Source organism: Muntiacus reevesi, chromosome 4 (assembly GCF_963930625.1).
Source record: "Muntiacus reevesi chromosome 4, mMunRee1.1, whole genome shotgun sequence".
NCBI classification, from domain to species: Eukaryota; Metazoa; Chordata; class Mammalia; order Artiodactyla; family Cervidae; genus Muntiacus; species Muntiacus reevesi.
This window is the reverse complement of record NC_089252.1, coordinates 127,002,726-127,017,774: the sequence shown is the minus strand read 5'-3', so window position 1 is coordinate 127,017,774 and position 15,049 is coordinate 127,002,726. Positions and strand designations below refer to the sequence as shown.

The following is a 15,049-nucleotide window of genomic DNA, read 5'->3' as shown; positions in this document are numbered from 1 at the left end:
GTTTGTGTTTTGTTTGGTGTCAAATACTTGTTTGCAATTTTGGCCTTGCTGTTTGTCTTCTTATTTTTTTGGCCACTCTGCTTGTGGGATCTGAGTTCCCTGGCCAGGGTTTGAACCCTCGGCCCTTAACAGTGAAAGCTCAGAGTCCTCACTTCCAGGGAATTCCCCTGTTTTATCTTTAATTAAATTTTATTAATTATTTCAAAATGTATATGGTTGAAAATTTTCCCCTGGATTCGTATATATGGTGATTTGGGGTTGCCATTCCCTTCTCCAGTGGATCTTCCCAACCAGGAATTGAACTCTAATCTTCTGCATTGCAGGCAGGTTTGTTACTGTCTGAGCCAGCAGGGGAGCCCTGAATATTCTGTGGCTTAAAAAGATGTTAATACAGCTATGCCATTTTTATATATCCCTACATATGTACTTTTCAATACTGTGTAAAGTTACTGTGTACACTATTAAGTTCCACAGTATTCTTGAGTTTTCCTGGTTTTATTGATCAGGTTTAGGTGAGAATTTTCTGTTTTTATAAAATTTCCAGTTGATTAATTGGAGGGAGGAGGCATCAGGGAGAAGAGCAGAGAAGCTTGCTTTAAATAGATGAGTTCCCTATTGGCCTAGAGGTTAGGATTCCTGACTTTCACTAGCATGGCCTGGGTTCAGTCTCTGACGGAGGAACTGAGATCCCGCAAGCCTCAGGGAATAGCAAGATAGATAGACAGACAGGTGGGGCATGATGAAAAATTCTTTAGTTGTTCAAGTATTTCTAATTCTCCATAGCCTTTTCAAACTGCAAAATAGTACCTTACTAATAACTTCATATGTGTAGTATGAATTCCCATGGTTTCGTATAACTCCTCATTTTTACCATTTTCCCTTGAGTCAGCCAGCTCCCATTTGACCACTTATCTTCCCTCTGGAAGGAAAAAGCTGAGTGAGAAGCAAGGGTTGGTATTGCTTTTTAGAGATGTAATTTGGTTGACTAACCAAAATATAAATTTTATTGAAACAAACCAAGAAAAGGTGTTAGTTGCTCTGTCGTGTCTGACTCTCTGCAACCCCATGATCCCTCTCTCCGTGGAATTCTCCAGGCAAGAATACTGGAGTGGGTAGTCATTACCTTCTCTAGGGGAGCTTCCCATTATAAATAAATGTAAATGTTTCAGCCAGTAAATGTTAGGGAAAGAAATAATATGCAGAATAATTGCTTTTACTGGGGGAAAAGTCCTTAAATTAGGAATAACCTTTGGATTGTTCAGAAAATAGTGGGCAGTCTAAGACTAGTAAGTAAAATTACACACCCTATGTAGTTACAAGGAAGAAATCCAGTATGACAGTATGATACAGTAATGTTTAAGGCAGCAATGAAATTTGGTATATTGGGCCATCTTTTTTGATGACTAGCTCTTTGGAATTAAAAACATATTAAAAACATGAATTTTCTGTCTTCTCTATGTTCTATTCTTAGAGGTCTGCCCTGTATAGACAGCTCAAGGAAGGAGAAAGGAACTAAAATGGGGACTATCAAATGTATAGGAAATATGCATTACAAATTGATAGGCTAGGTTTTTATGCTAATTTAGGGCAAATGTTTGTATGCAAATTTTAACTGAACAGAGTTTACAAATCTTTTAGCTAGTAATTTTTATGCCCCTAACCTGCATATGATAAATAGGTTTATTAATTTTCATAGCAGTTTGAAAGTATTGAAAAAGATTCTAGGCTTCTTGGGAGAGAGTGTGATAGTTGATAATACTGTTTTCAGTGTGGGTAAAAGGGCATGCAAATTTCCCTGTTTTAAACTAAATATGAAAAACTTTGACCATATATAGTGGAAATGAGAATTTAGCCTTTTATGTTCATTTGACTCTTCAGAGCAGCTCATGAAATGCTGAAGTAATACAAGCACCTGTGTAGGCTGCTATAAACTTCTGTTTAACTAGATGTGGTATCACATTTAGGTTTCATCTCTTTCTCTTATTTTTTCTCCTCATCTGGTGGAAGTACAAAAGCAATAAATTGCATAGGACCAATAGGTCCATTAATAAATTGGATGGATGAAAAAATAACCATTGAGCCATGTTTTACAGGCTAATATTTCACAGAGAACTTTTATACATTTAATAGATGTCAGTCATTCAGTTCAGTCGCTCAGTTGTGTCTGACTCTGTGTGACGCAATGGACTGCAGCACGCCAGGCCTCCTTGTCCATCACCAACTCCCAGAGCTTACTCAAACTCATGTCCATTGAGTCGGTGATGCCATCCAGCCACCTCATCCTCCGTCGTCCCCTTCTGCTGCCTTCAGTCTTGCCCAGCATTACGATCTTTTCCAGTGAGTCAGTTCTTCGCATTAGGTGGCCAAAGTATTGAAGTTTCAGCTTCAGCGTCAGTCCTTCCAATGAATATTCAGGACTGATTTCCTTTAGGATGGACTGGTTCGATCTCCTTGCAGTCCAAGGGACTCACAAGAGTCTTCTCCAACACCACAGTTCAAAAGCATCAATTCGTTGATGCTGTTTTCTTCATAGTTCAGCTCTTACCTCCATCCATGACTACTGGAAAAACCATAGCTTTGCCTAGATGGACCTTTGTTAGCAATAATGTCTCTGCTTTTTAATATGCTGTCAAGGTTGGTCATAACTTTTCTTCCAAGGTGCAAGCGTCTTTTAATTTCATGGCTGCAGTCACCTTCTGCAGTGATTTTTTTTGTGAGACCACCAAAATAAGTCTGTCACTGTTTCCACTGTCTCCCCATCTATTTGCCACGAAGTGATAGGACCAAATGCCATGATCTTAGTTTTCTGAATGTTGAGTTTTAAGCCAACATTTTCACTCTCCTCTCACTTTCATCAAGAGGCTCTTTAGTTCCTCTTCACTTTCTGCCATAAGGGTGCTGTCATCTGCATATCTGAGGTTATTGATATTACTCCTGGAAATCTAGATTCCAGCTTATGCTTCATCCAGCCCAGCATGTCTCATGATATACTCTGCATAAAAGTTAAATAAGCAGAGTGACAATATACAGCCTTGTCGTACTCCTTTCCTGATTTGGAACCAGTCTGTTGTTCCATATCCAGTTCTAACTGTTGCTTCCTGACCTGCATACATATTTCTCAGGAGGCAGGTAAGGTGGTCTGGTATTCCCATCTCTTTCAGAATTTTCCACAGTTTGTTGTGATCTGTACAGTCAAAGGCTTTGGCCTACTCAATAAAGCAGAAGTAGATGTTTTTCTGGAGCTCTCTTGCTTTTTTGATGATCCAGCGGATGTTGGCAATTTGATCTCTGATTTCTCTGCCTTTTCTAAGTCCAGCTGGAACATCTGGCAGTTCACGGTTTATGTACTGTTGAAGCCTGGCTTGGAGGATTTTGAGCATTTCTTTGCTAGTGTGTGAGATGAGTGCAGTTGTGCGGTCGTTTGAGCATTCTTTGAATTGCCTTTCTGTGAGTTTGAAATGAAAACTGACCTTTTCCAGTCCTGTGGCCACTGCTGAGTTTTCCAAATTTGCTGGCATATTGAGTGCAGCACTTCACAGCCTCATCTTTCAGGATTTGAAATAGCTCAACTGGATTTCCATCACATCCACTAGCTTTGTTCGTAGTGATGCTTCCTAGGCCACTTGACTTCACATTCCAGGATATCTAGCTCTAGGTGAGTGATCACACCTTCGTGATTATCTAGGTCGTGAAGGTCTTTTTTTGCATAGTTCTTCTGTGTATTCTTGCCACCTCTCTTAATATCTTTGGCTTCTGTTAGGTCCGTACCATTTCTGTCCTTTATTGAGCCCATCTTTGCATGAAATGTTTCCTTGGTATCTTTAATTTTCTTGAAGAGATCTCTGATCTTTCCCATTCTGTTGTTTTCCTCTATTTCTTTGCATTGATTGCTGAGAAAGGCTTTCTTATCTCTCCTTGCTATTCTTTGGAATTCTGCATTTAAATGGGTATATCTTTCCTTTCTCCTTTGCTTTTTGCTTCTCTTCTTTTCACAGCTATTTGTAAGACCTCCTCAGACAGCCATTTTGCTTTTTTGCACTTCTTTTTCTTGAGGATGGTCTTGATCCCTGTCTCCTGTACAATGTCACAAACCTCTGTCCATAGTTCATCAGTCACTCTGTCTATCAGATCTAGTTCCTTAAATCTATTTCTCACTCTACTGTATAATCATAAGGGATTCGATTTTGGTCATACCTGAATGGTCTAGTGGTTTTTCCCCACTTTCTTCAATTTAAGTCTGAATTTGGCAATAGGGAGTTCATGATCAGAGCCACAGTCAGCGCCAGGTCTTGTTTTGGCTGACTGTATAGAGCTTCTCCATCTTTGGCTGCAAAGAATATCATCAGTCTGATTTTGGTGCTGACCATCTGGTGATGTCCATTTGTAGAGTCTTCTCTTGTGTTGTTGGAAGAGGGTGTTTGCTGTGACCAGTGCGTTCTCTTGGCAAAACTATATTAGTCTTTGCCCTGCTTCATTCTGTACTCCAAGGCCAAATTTGCCTGTTACTCCAGGTGTTTCTTGACTTCCTACTTTTGCATTCCAGTCCCCTATAATGAAAGGACATCTTTTTGGGGTGTTAGTTCTAAAATGTCTTGTAGGTCTTCATAGGACCGTTCAGCTTCTGCAGTGTTACTTGTCGGGGCATAGGCTTGGATTACCGAACTCTGGAAACGAACAGAGATCATTCTGTCATTTTTGAGATTGCATCCAAGTACTGCATTTCAGACTCTTTTGTTGACTGTGATGACTACTCCATTTCTTCTAAGGGATTCCTGCCCACAGTAGTAAATATAATGGTCATCTGAGTTAAATTCACCCATTCCAGTCCATCTTAGTTCGCTGATTCCTAGAATGTCAGCGTTCACTCTTGCCATCTCCTGTTTGACCACTTCCAATTTGCCTTGATTCATGGACCTAACATTCCAGGTTCCTATGCAATATTGCTCTTTACAGCATCAGACCTTGCTTCTGTCACCAGTCCCATCCACAACTGGGTATTGTTTTTGCTTTGGCTCCATCCCTTTATTCTTATTTGTCCACTGCTCTCCAGCAGCATATTGGGTACCTACCGACCTGGGGAGTTCATCTTTCAGTGTCCTATCTTTTTGCCTTTTCATACTGTTCATGGGGTTCTCAAGGCAAGAATACTGAAGTGATTTGCCATTCCCTTCTCCAGTGGACCATGTTTTGTCAGACCTCTCCACCATGTCCCGTCCATCTTGGGGGTCCCCACACGGCATGGCTTAGTTTCATTAAGTTAGACAATGCTGTGTTCTGTCTGATCAGATTGGCTAGTTTTCTGTGATTGTGGTTTCAGTGTATCTGCCCTTTGACGCCCTCTCTCAGCACGTGCTGTCTTACTTGGGTTTCTGTTAACTTGGACGTAGAGTATGTCTTCATGGCTGCTCCAGCAAAGCGCAGCCGCTGCTCCTTTCCTTCGACGAGCGGTAGCTCTTCTTGGCGACCTTGGACGAGGGTCAGCTTCTCTGGCCGCTCCTGCGCCGTGCATCCGCCACTCCTAGGCTTAGATTTAAAATATAAAATCTAGTGAAGATAATACCAAATGCTATATTCTGTATCAGAAAATCAGTGACCCAAGAGTAATATGCTGATTTTAAAGGAGTTCATGTATAACAGCACTTGAATTTTTAGAGGACTTTAAGTATGAGCAAGAGTATGATTACTGCCAAAAATATTTTTAGTAAATGCAGGATGACAGGAGTGCAGGGAGTCGTGCTTCTTCACTAGTCATCTCATATCCTAAAAACTGTATTCAGTCCTAATGATTTTACCATAAAAAGACATTGACAGTCTAGAATTTAGCCATATAACTTCACATATTATCTAGGATGATGGTGCAGGGACTCAAGAAAGGAGCTAAGAATAATGATACTACACGTTTGGAAAAACAAAACTGTGGACAGGAAAAACTTAAAAATATATGTTAATATGAGTAGTTCCAGTTTAAAAAACCATCAAACTGCATTGTTGAATTTCAGAATGGGTCTAACCATTTTCTGATGACTCTTTCTTAAAATCCATTAAAATGCTGAACTTAAATGTCTCATTTATGTACATTCATAGGTAATGAATGTACCTATGTACATTCATACCTATGTACCTGTGTGGTTACATTCATAGGTAATGTATTTCCAACTGATAATTTTTGTTTATTACTGTAGATCATACCTCACTCCTGTTAGAGATGAAGAGTCTGAATCCCAAAGAAAAGCAAGATCTAGACAAGCAAGACAGTCTAGAAGATCAACACAGGTATAGTTAATGTGTGTAATATATAAAAGTTCAGAATTATGTTTCCCCTTTTCACATTCCTGTGAAAATATTGATCTCAGTAAATAGTATGAATGAATCTTAAAATATAAAAGTTGCTTTAGTAATCCTACTGTAGCCTTTTAAATATGGCTATGGTGTTAATATTACATTTTATCTAATTATATTTCATTTAATATTACATATGGCTATTACTGTTAAGGCATGTTTTGTATGTCTTTGTATATTTCCTTGAGTATTTATGTTTCTGTTCCTAATATAGTGTCTGATTCAGAGTATTTGATTAGTGTTAAAAATGAATCATATGTGATGTCTCATAGTTATTAAATAATTCTGAGGATTTGGAAGGGGTGGGAAATAAGCATTTTATGTTAGTTGTTTCACAAAGCTAATGTGCAAGTATGAGCAAAATGTCAACTCCAGGTAATTATCTTCTTACCTCCTTGCTGTTCTGATTCTGTCTCTTATATCTCTTTCTGTCTTCCCTTTCCCGCAGTTCAGGGGCTCCAGAGTCCAGATAAACTATTAGATCCTTACCATTACTTACATTTCAAGTTACACTGTGTATTTGGTAGAATCTTAACTTTTTTTCTTTTTTTTAACATGTTTTTTCTGTCTTGTACCTTTACATCTTGAAATTCAATCTATCCTTTTGGGGACTTAACCTTCAATAATTACCGCTTCACTGAAATCTTCTCTTTGTGCATCTGCGTATATAAAAACTCATAAATACATGTAACTTTAATATATAAATAGTGTATGTATTGGCTTTTCCTTCTTTCTTTGAACTTCTTACGAATATTTATATTCATACAATCAGTTCCTGTGCTATTTTGTTAATTTCTTTAATATAGAGACAATTTCTTGCATATATTTTCTTTCCCAGTACATATTACTGTGCTTGCTTATGATGATTCTTCATAGAATGAATATGACTTGCTAAGTAGAAATTCTGTTTACATTTGCAGACCAGTTCTAAACATGCATATTTGACTTCTATTACATTCATACTTAATTTAATACACCTTTTTTTGTGTGCAGGGGGTAACATTGACTGATCTTCAGGAAGCTGAAAAAACAATAGGGAGGAGTCGTTCCACCCGAACCAGAGAACAAGAAAATGAAGACAAAGAGGAAAAAGAGAAACAGGATAAAGAGAAGCAGGAAGAAAAGAAGGAGTCAGAAACATCTAGAGAAGATGAGTACAAACAAAAGTACTCCAGAACATATGATGAGGTAATAATATACCAGCAGCACAGCAGGTCACATGGCATGGGTGGTTCTTGTGATTCTCAGAATGCAAGAGATTTATTTACTAACAAACCACATACAAATTACTCATAGGATTTTAACTGGAAGTCTTAATTATTTTGACATGAGTAGAACATTACTTTTTCTTTAAAATGAACTTAAATATTTTATATTTTATCTGTGTTTAATATTCCGAATGGGTGTTAATTTTCACGTTTCACAGACTTATCAACGCTACAGACCAGTATCAACTTCAAGTTCAGCCACTCCCTCCTCTTTACTTTCTACAATGAGCAGTTCACTTTATGCTTCAAGTCAGTTAAACAGGCCAAATAGTCTTGTAGGTATAACTTCTGCCTACTCCAGAGGATTAACAAAGGAAAATGAAAGAGGTAAGAACGAAAATTTGAAAGTGCTTTGTTTCCTTCAGATAATTCTTTTGAGTTGGTTTTTCCTAATTAATATAGTTTAACAGAAAAGAGCCAGCATCCTAAAGTAGGACTCAGTTCTACCTAACCAGAGAGAATATGATAGTTGAGAATGAGAAAAGTAGACAATAAAAACAGTAAATTGTATCATCTGGCACTGATACATGTATCTTTATTGCCTAAGACCTCAAAAATTTTTATGTAGATCAACATAGAAAAGTTGCTATAGAAAAACTGGTGGGGTGATTATTTCTAACAACAGTTTAGTGATGTTTCAAGTCATTTCTTACATATTATGTAGATCATATCTTTTAACTGTTTATTGTGAAATTGTTTTAAAAATCATTTAACATATATATATATAAATTCCTTGCCAAAATTATTTCTATGTTTATTTCTTGAAAATAGGTTTCTTTTTCAGCTGTATATTGGCATGTTGATGCTAACTATTAACATTTCCGATTATTGCATATAAACTTCTATATAAACACTAATTAACTCCTACTTTAAGATATGGGTGCTAAATAAAAGTATTCCACTTATAGGTATTTTATATTTTAAAAGCAAAATCAATTGTAAGCAGCCGTTTGGAAGATGCAGTGAGTCATAAAGTAGACCTTATGAAGCTAAAACGTGATCTGAAAAAAATAAAATAAAATAAAAAATAAAAGCAAAATCAGATAGTATTAGTCATGCTAATATCAGTAATCCTATAGGAGTAAGCTTCAGAAAATTAAAATTTTTTCAATTGCAAGCTGACTCTTCTTTTGTTGGTCATTGAAATATTTCAGTTCTTTAAACCTCTGAGTATGAGGCCTGTATAATAATTATAAAAATTTCGAGCCAACATTTAAATTATGGATATTTGCATAAAAGTTCAAATTTTTGTCTTCTATTAAAAAATTGGAAGATATGGCAACACTGGATCCGAATTCTCACATCAACAATTGATTAGAGCTGAGAAATAGCAGGCCCTTTGGAGTTGTGCCCTCCTGGTTCGACCCATTGGTTTTACCCATTTATATAACCTGGATGACCACTGTTGGTTTTGGAATTTGAGGCCTTTGCACTAAACTAATTCTAAAAACATTAAACCCCTCTTAATACTAGAATTTTGGAGTTTCTTTTGCTGCTTTTTCTTCACAGGAGACAAGGAGCCTGCTGATGACACAGGAGCCTTTTGACAATCATTTCTAGCATTACTTTGCTCCATATGTCTCCTTTTTAAAGCATATCCAGAGGTTCTAATAGTCTTCTAGTATGTAAGTCTGAGGATATTTTAACTATCCCAGGAAGGGAACAAATTTGAAGACTTTACATTGATTTGTTTTTAATAAAAGATAATTTTTTCCCAGGGGGGATAAAAAGGTTTGCTCTGAGATACTAAAAGAAAATTCAGTGAATAGTATATTTATTCTACTGTCCAGTGAGGACTGGGAATGGTAGAGTAGAAACTGATAAATTTGTATGCCTACTAGCTGTTCCATTGTTACAAACTGTTTGGGTATGATAACTATTTTCCTGTCAGACATTAATAACTAGGGCCCCATTATCTTGATAGGATTCATTTATTTTCTCTTCAGTAAATATTATGAAATGTGTCTTTTAAGCAAAATTTTTGTTTTAAGCACTAGAAAAATGAAGTAATTAAAATTAGTTCTTGATTTTCAAGAGTGTATCAAATGGGAGATACAGACATGTTTAAACCAACTGTTATAGGAGCACTGAGGGGGCAAAAATTATTTCTGATTAGAGAACTTCAGAAACTTTCACAGCGGTTGACTCAGAATTGTTTTCATACTTACTTTGCAAATACTCTCAAGATGCATTGCTGCCATATGATTAATTTTCATCCTTAACAGAGGGAGAAAAGAAAGAAGAAGAAAAAGAGGGGGAAGATAAATCACAACCTAAATCAATCAGAGAACGACGGCGACCAAGAGAGAAAAGAAGATCTACAGGAGTTTCATTTTGGACACAAGATGTAAGAGTCTGTTAAAATATAACTACTTGATATATTCTTAATCTTTCTAGGAGTGTACACTAATAATTTCTTATATGCCTCAGATTATGTATTCTTTAGGTCATCACTATGTGTTTGAGCTGGTTATTTAAATCAGAAGAGTTTTTCTTAAGAATAAACAACTACTCAGATTTCTGACATTACTTACAAGCAAGAGTATTGTCCCAGTATTGGAATAAAAAAATAATGGCTGCAATCTTATAAATTTTAATTTTTTCTTCTTCATCTCTATTTGCCTGACATTACTGTCCATTTGCAGGAGAAAGAAGAACTATGGAATAACACAGTTAATGTGAAATTTATCCTATTTCAATACAACATATACCTCAGAAAGGCGAAACTAATTTAGTTTGGGGGGATTATTTTTTTAGCCTTTTCTTTTTTTCCAGAAAAAAAAATGCAGAAACGTTCAAACATAAAGAAGTATATCATCCCACCCCAGATATTCATTAAGTTAAATCTCTACCACTTTTCCAACTCCCAATTATTTTGAAGAAAATTTTAGTAATACTATATATGTAAAATTTCAGTATGAATTTTCAAGAGATAAGGACTCCTTTTTAAAATATTAAAATTTTATTTTTTAAAAGTAGCCATAAATATTCTTTTAATGAGTGATCATAATACCATGATCATGTTTATTTTAAATAAATTGACAGTAAATCCTTAATATTGAGTAGACAGTTTTAATGTCCTCCAGACTCATATTGCCATAAATGGTCTGTTGTAATTTTATTTTTTGCTGATTTGATTAGCATCCAAATAAGGACCATAAATTATGATTAGTTTTTTCTTTCAAGTCTCTTAAAAAATCAGTTACTCCTTCCATCTCTTTTTTTTCTTACAATTATTTTTTAATGAACTGGGTTATATTCCTGAAGTATAGTTTAACACATACATGTAGTTTTTTGTGTTTCCTATAAATTGGTAATTTGAGGTGTAGAAATGATCAGATTCTGGTTCAGTATTCTCTTGGCAGGGTGTTTTTTTCCTTTGTCAGGAAGTATGTGATGTCTGGTTGATTTTAATTGATTTCCCAGTAATATTTTAATAATAATAATAAAGCCTGTCAGTCTTAGCATCTTAGTAACTCTTACTACTTAAAAATTCTTACCTTTTTAATAACTTATATGTATTAGGTGTTTAGTAAGCAAAGCTTTTTTATACAGTATTTATTTTTCCCCAGTTTTATTTGGACCAGCTCTCCCTTCAAAACTCTACTTTCTAGAGTCATACATGTAACCAGCATTATAATGATTGTTCCTGAGATCTGTATAGGCAATAGTCATCTTTTTAATTTGACCTTGCATTGAATTGTGTTCTAATCAGCCATCAGCACAAATATCCTTTCCTTTCCATAGCCACGTGATTGAACCTGTATCAAACAGTTTACAAAAAGGGCTCTGTCAAAGAAAGGGTGGTGTATGGTTAGGCAAGGTATTATTTAGGTTTCGTTTTTTTTTTTTCTTAGTTACCACTTTTCAAGAACTCTGAGCCTCCCCATTGTTTAAATTTTCAGTTCCTGTGTTCTTCCGTGAAATAGTAATGCGTAAAGACAACCAGTTCATATTGTGGAGTTAATACATTTATATTAATAATTAATGCTAGTAGTAGCAGCATTGATTTCTCCTGTTTGCTTAGTAACTTTAAATACCATTTTTGCTAGATACCATGTGATAGGTGGTATAAAGATCCTCTATAATCCTTAGGACATTTCTGTAATGTTTTTATCCCCACTTTATGGATGAGGTAACTATGACTCAGAATTTTCTTTATTAAATTTACCCTAACTCACAGAGCTGAAAATAGCTGTGCCAGCCTGAAATAGGATGATTTAGTCTTAAAGCCTGTTGTATTTTTATATTGAGCCTGAGCCAGATGCGTTGATTGTGTATTTCCTTTAAGGTTTATTGAGTTTTTAAGCCTTCTGATAGAATATTCCCATTGGCTGCTTTTAGCCTGTGTTTTCTGTTTGGTGTGCTATAAACTCCCAAGAAATTGCTAGATAGCTAAACTACCTAAACATAGTAGGATTGCTATATAAATCTTACCAAGCTTATAGAATAGAGCTTTTCTTACATAAGGTAATGTTTCCTATTTTTGCTGCCTCGTTATATTTGGGCAGCTAAATAGTATCTGTTTTGACTATTAAAGTACATGCAATAACATCACAATTTAAAATTGAGTATCATATTTTCACATTAAACCTCCAGCATCCTCATCCCCAGTATGAATGTGTTTCTTAAATCAGAATGTTAGGTGAATGATCTTTCCTCACTAGGTATGCTAACCTAATGAGATTGTACTGTGCGGATAAAACAGGCTTCCTGTAAACGGGGTAGAAAAATTCCCACTTAGAAACCAGTTTTCCTTTCCCGTTATGTTTTCCCAAGTCATTTTAAATTAGAAAAGCCTTAATATATTTAAATATTAACTGTTTCAAAATTATCTTTACTTTTCTAAAATAAATTGATAATCTATTTTAGAGTGATGAAAATGAACAAGAACAACAATCAGATACAGAGGAGGGATCCAATAAGAAAGAAGTTCAGGTAATTAGCATTATTTTTTGTATTTAGAAATATTTTTAAGGATTGCTTTTTACTTTTGTTTATATTTATTCATGTAAGGCAGTTACTGTACACTGTACCTGCATGCTGGGGATAGACCATCAGTGGTTTTCTGGAATCAGGTGTGGAGGGACTGGAAAGGGTCACAAAGCGTATTTCAGAGACATTGGGAATGCTCTAGATCCTGATTGAGAGGGTTTTTTTGGGTATACACAACTGTCAAAACTCATCAAACTGTGTACTCTAAGTGGATCTAGTTTATTGTATGTATGTTAGCCTTCAAAGTTGAAAAGAAAAAACGAGAAAACAGGTTTCCACTGCTCTCCAAAAGTAGACTGTTCAGTAATCTTTTGTAAGCCACATAAAGCAAATTACCTTATAACACATCTTGCTAACGGTTGCATTGGGTAAATTGAGATAAATTGCAGTGCACACAGTCAAAAGCTATGGCAACTTAAACTGAGTGTAGCTCCCAGGAAGGAGCTTGGAGATGCCTCTGTTACTCCTTAACGTGTTCTGCCCCTATAATGGCTTGCTGCAAAACACATTGAATGCTATTTTCACTTTTTGCCTTTAAGCAAGGACTACCTGTTACACCTTTGACCAAAGAAAAGTATCTAAAGGCTATCCAGAAGTAGTGCATACCTTACCAGACCCAGATTTTAGTTTCAGCGGAGTTATATTCTGGAGAAGATAATAGGTCATTTTAACTTTCTTTACATTTGTTGAGAAATTTCGTGTCTCTAAATGACTTTTACATTCTTTATCACTGCTGATCTTTCCAATAATCTTCAGGAAAAGTTTCCCTACCCTTCAACCCCAGTACTGATTAAAGAAATTGAGGCAAGTTTGATTGACAAGTTTGCCTAACTATCAAATGACCAAGGTTTCTTCCCAGTCATTTTTTCCCCTTCTGTTCTCTAATGTTTGGCTCTGCACAAAGCTGACATACGTGGAAGAACTTTGTTACATGGGAGTAGACTGTACAATATGAGTTAGTCTTAATGTTTTAAATTGAACAGTGTCCAGCCTGAAACGGCATTCTGGTCATATTTTCTTCATTTTGGTTTGACAGTCCTATGTAAAGCTGTTAAGATTACTTTTAGTTGTTGGGATTGACAATAATGTGAAGTGACCAGAAGTTGGTTCCCTGTACTAGGTGACTGTGGACACTACTCTTAGGACCAAGTTTGTGTATTTTGACCCAAAAGGTACTTTTTATTTTATCTTTAGGTAGCCAGACAAGTTGAAGAATCAGTTACTTCCAAGGGTGAATTTTTTGCAGGACGAGTTTTGTAATGTTAAAACCCTTTGCCTGTTAGTTTGTCAGCACTTCCCCATTCACCTATGTCTCTTGTTCATTATTTTCTGTAAACTTGTCCATCATCTTCCTTGCCCAGTGATACCCTATGAATTCTCATCTCTCAAGGAGAAACAGTGGACAGATAAACAAGAGTGAGGGAATTAGTAAACCATCTCCAGCTGACACTTCTCAACGCCATGTCACACAGATCCCTGGTCCCACCAGGCTGGGGTAGGAGGGGAAAGATTTTCTGGCTTCCAAACTTGTGGTTTTGAAGCATATTGATATATGTTATATTTAAGTTTTATTGTTAAAATTATATATGATATACATTGAGTAGAATATTGTTTTTATGAAAAAAAATTTCTTAGTTCCAAACAATTTAAGTAGTTTTTGTTCATTTTAAATAGAGCATTATTTAGATCTTGCTTTGTGCTAGCATTTTTTAATTTACAAGCAACACAACACTCAGCTTGAACTGGATTAAGCAAAGATAATTTACTGTATGTCAATTATATTATACAACCCTCTGTGTCAGCTTCATCCTCAGGCTGCTTTACAACATAGGACTGGAATTAGGTAATTAGTTTAGGCCAGACGAGGCCCTCCACTGAGATAATTCAGCTGTTTTGCTGTGAATAGGGGCTGCATGCCACCTCACCTAAACTTAGTGACTGCTGTACCTTGAGAGAAGGGAGAGTAGAGGTTAAGACACGAACATGTAGTGTCTTTCTCAATAGACTGGAACAGTGCTTCCACCAAGTGAGAGTTGCTCTCTTATGAAAATTTGTAGTGTCAGCCCTTGCTTTTCTGTGAGAAAGTATGATCAACCCAATTCTGTGCATTTTTGAAATAGTGTTATCACTACCTCAGAAGTGTGTTTTATAACAAAACTTTTACTCAGTTTATAGAATCCAAGTTCACCAAATTGAAAAAATGACTTTGTGGCATATACTTTTTTGCTTCAAGGAAAAGTAAATTTTAAGTTAGCCAGAAAGTTGTTAAATTTTTTGAACTGCCTTTGAAACTACCTTCAGGATATAATTTTTTTTTTGGTTAGGATATAAATTTTTTAAAAGTTAAAATAAAATTTGATCCAGAAAACTTGAATTACTTTATCGTAGTGTGGTTCATTATTCCATAAATGGGGCTTACGTTGCTTAGGCTATTATGATTTGCTTTC

General features: G+C 35.8%; 1 protein-coding gene across 8 annotated transcripts in view; it reads left to right on the top strand.

The window, feature by feature from the left end:
* Positions 1–15,049, top strand: part of PPP1R12A (protein phosphatase 1 regulatory subunit 12A) — a 156,024-nt gene that overhangs the window by 120,606 nt on the left and 20,369 nt on the right. For 7 of the 8 annotated variants that reach the window (XM_065934138.1, XM_065934140.1, XM_065934137.1 and 4 more), the window contains 5 exons: positions 6,183–6,273; positions 7,333–7,527; positions 7,766–7,934; positions 9,833–9,954; positions 12,480–12,545. In XM_065934138.1, the coding sequence (XP_065790210.1) occupies positions 6,183–6,273; positions 7,333–7,527; positions 7,766–7,934; positions 9,833–9,954; positions 12,480–12,545 (643 nt within the window). Of the gene's footprint in view, positions 1–6,182; positions 6,274–7,332; positions 7,528–7,765; positions 7,935–9,832; positions 9,955–12,479; positions 12,546–13,796; positions 14,901–15,049 lie in introns of those variants that run through there. The other variant, XM_065934143.1, reaches the window with a different exon arrangement.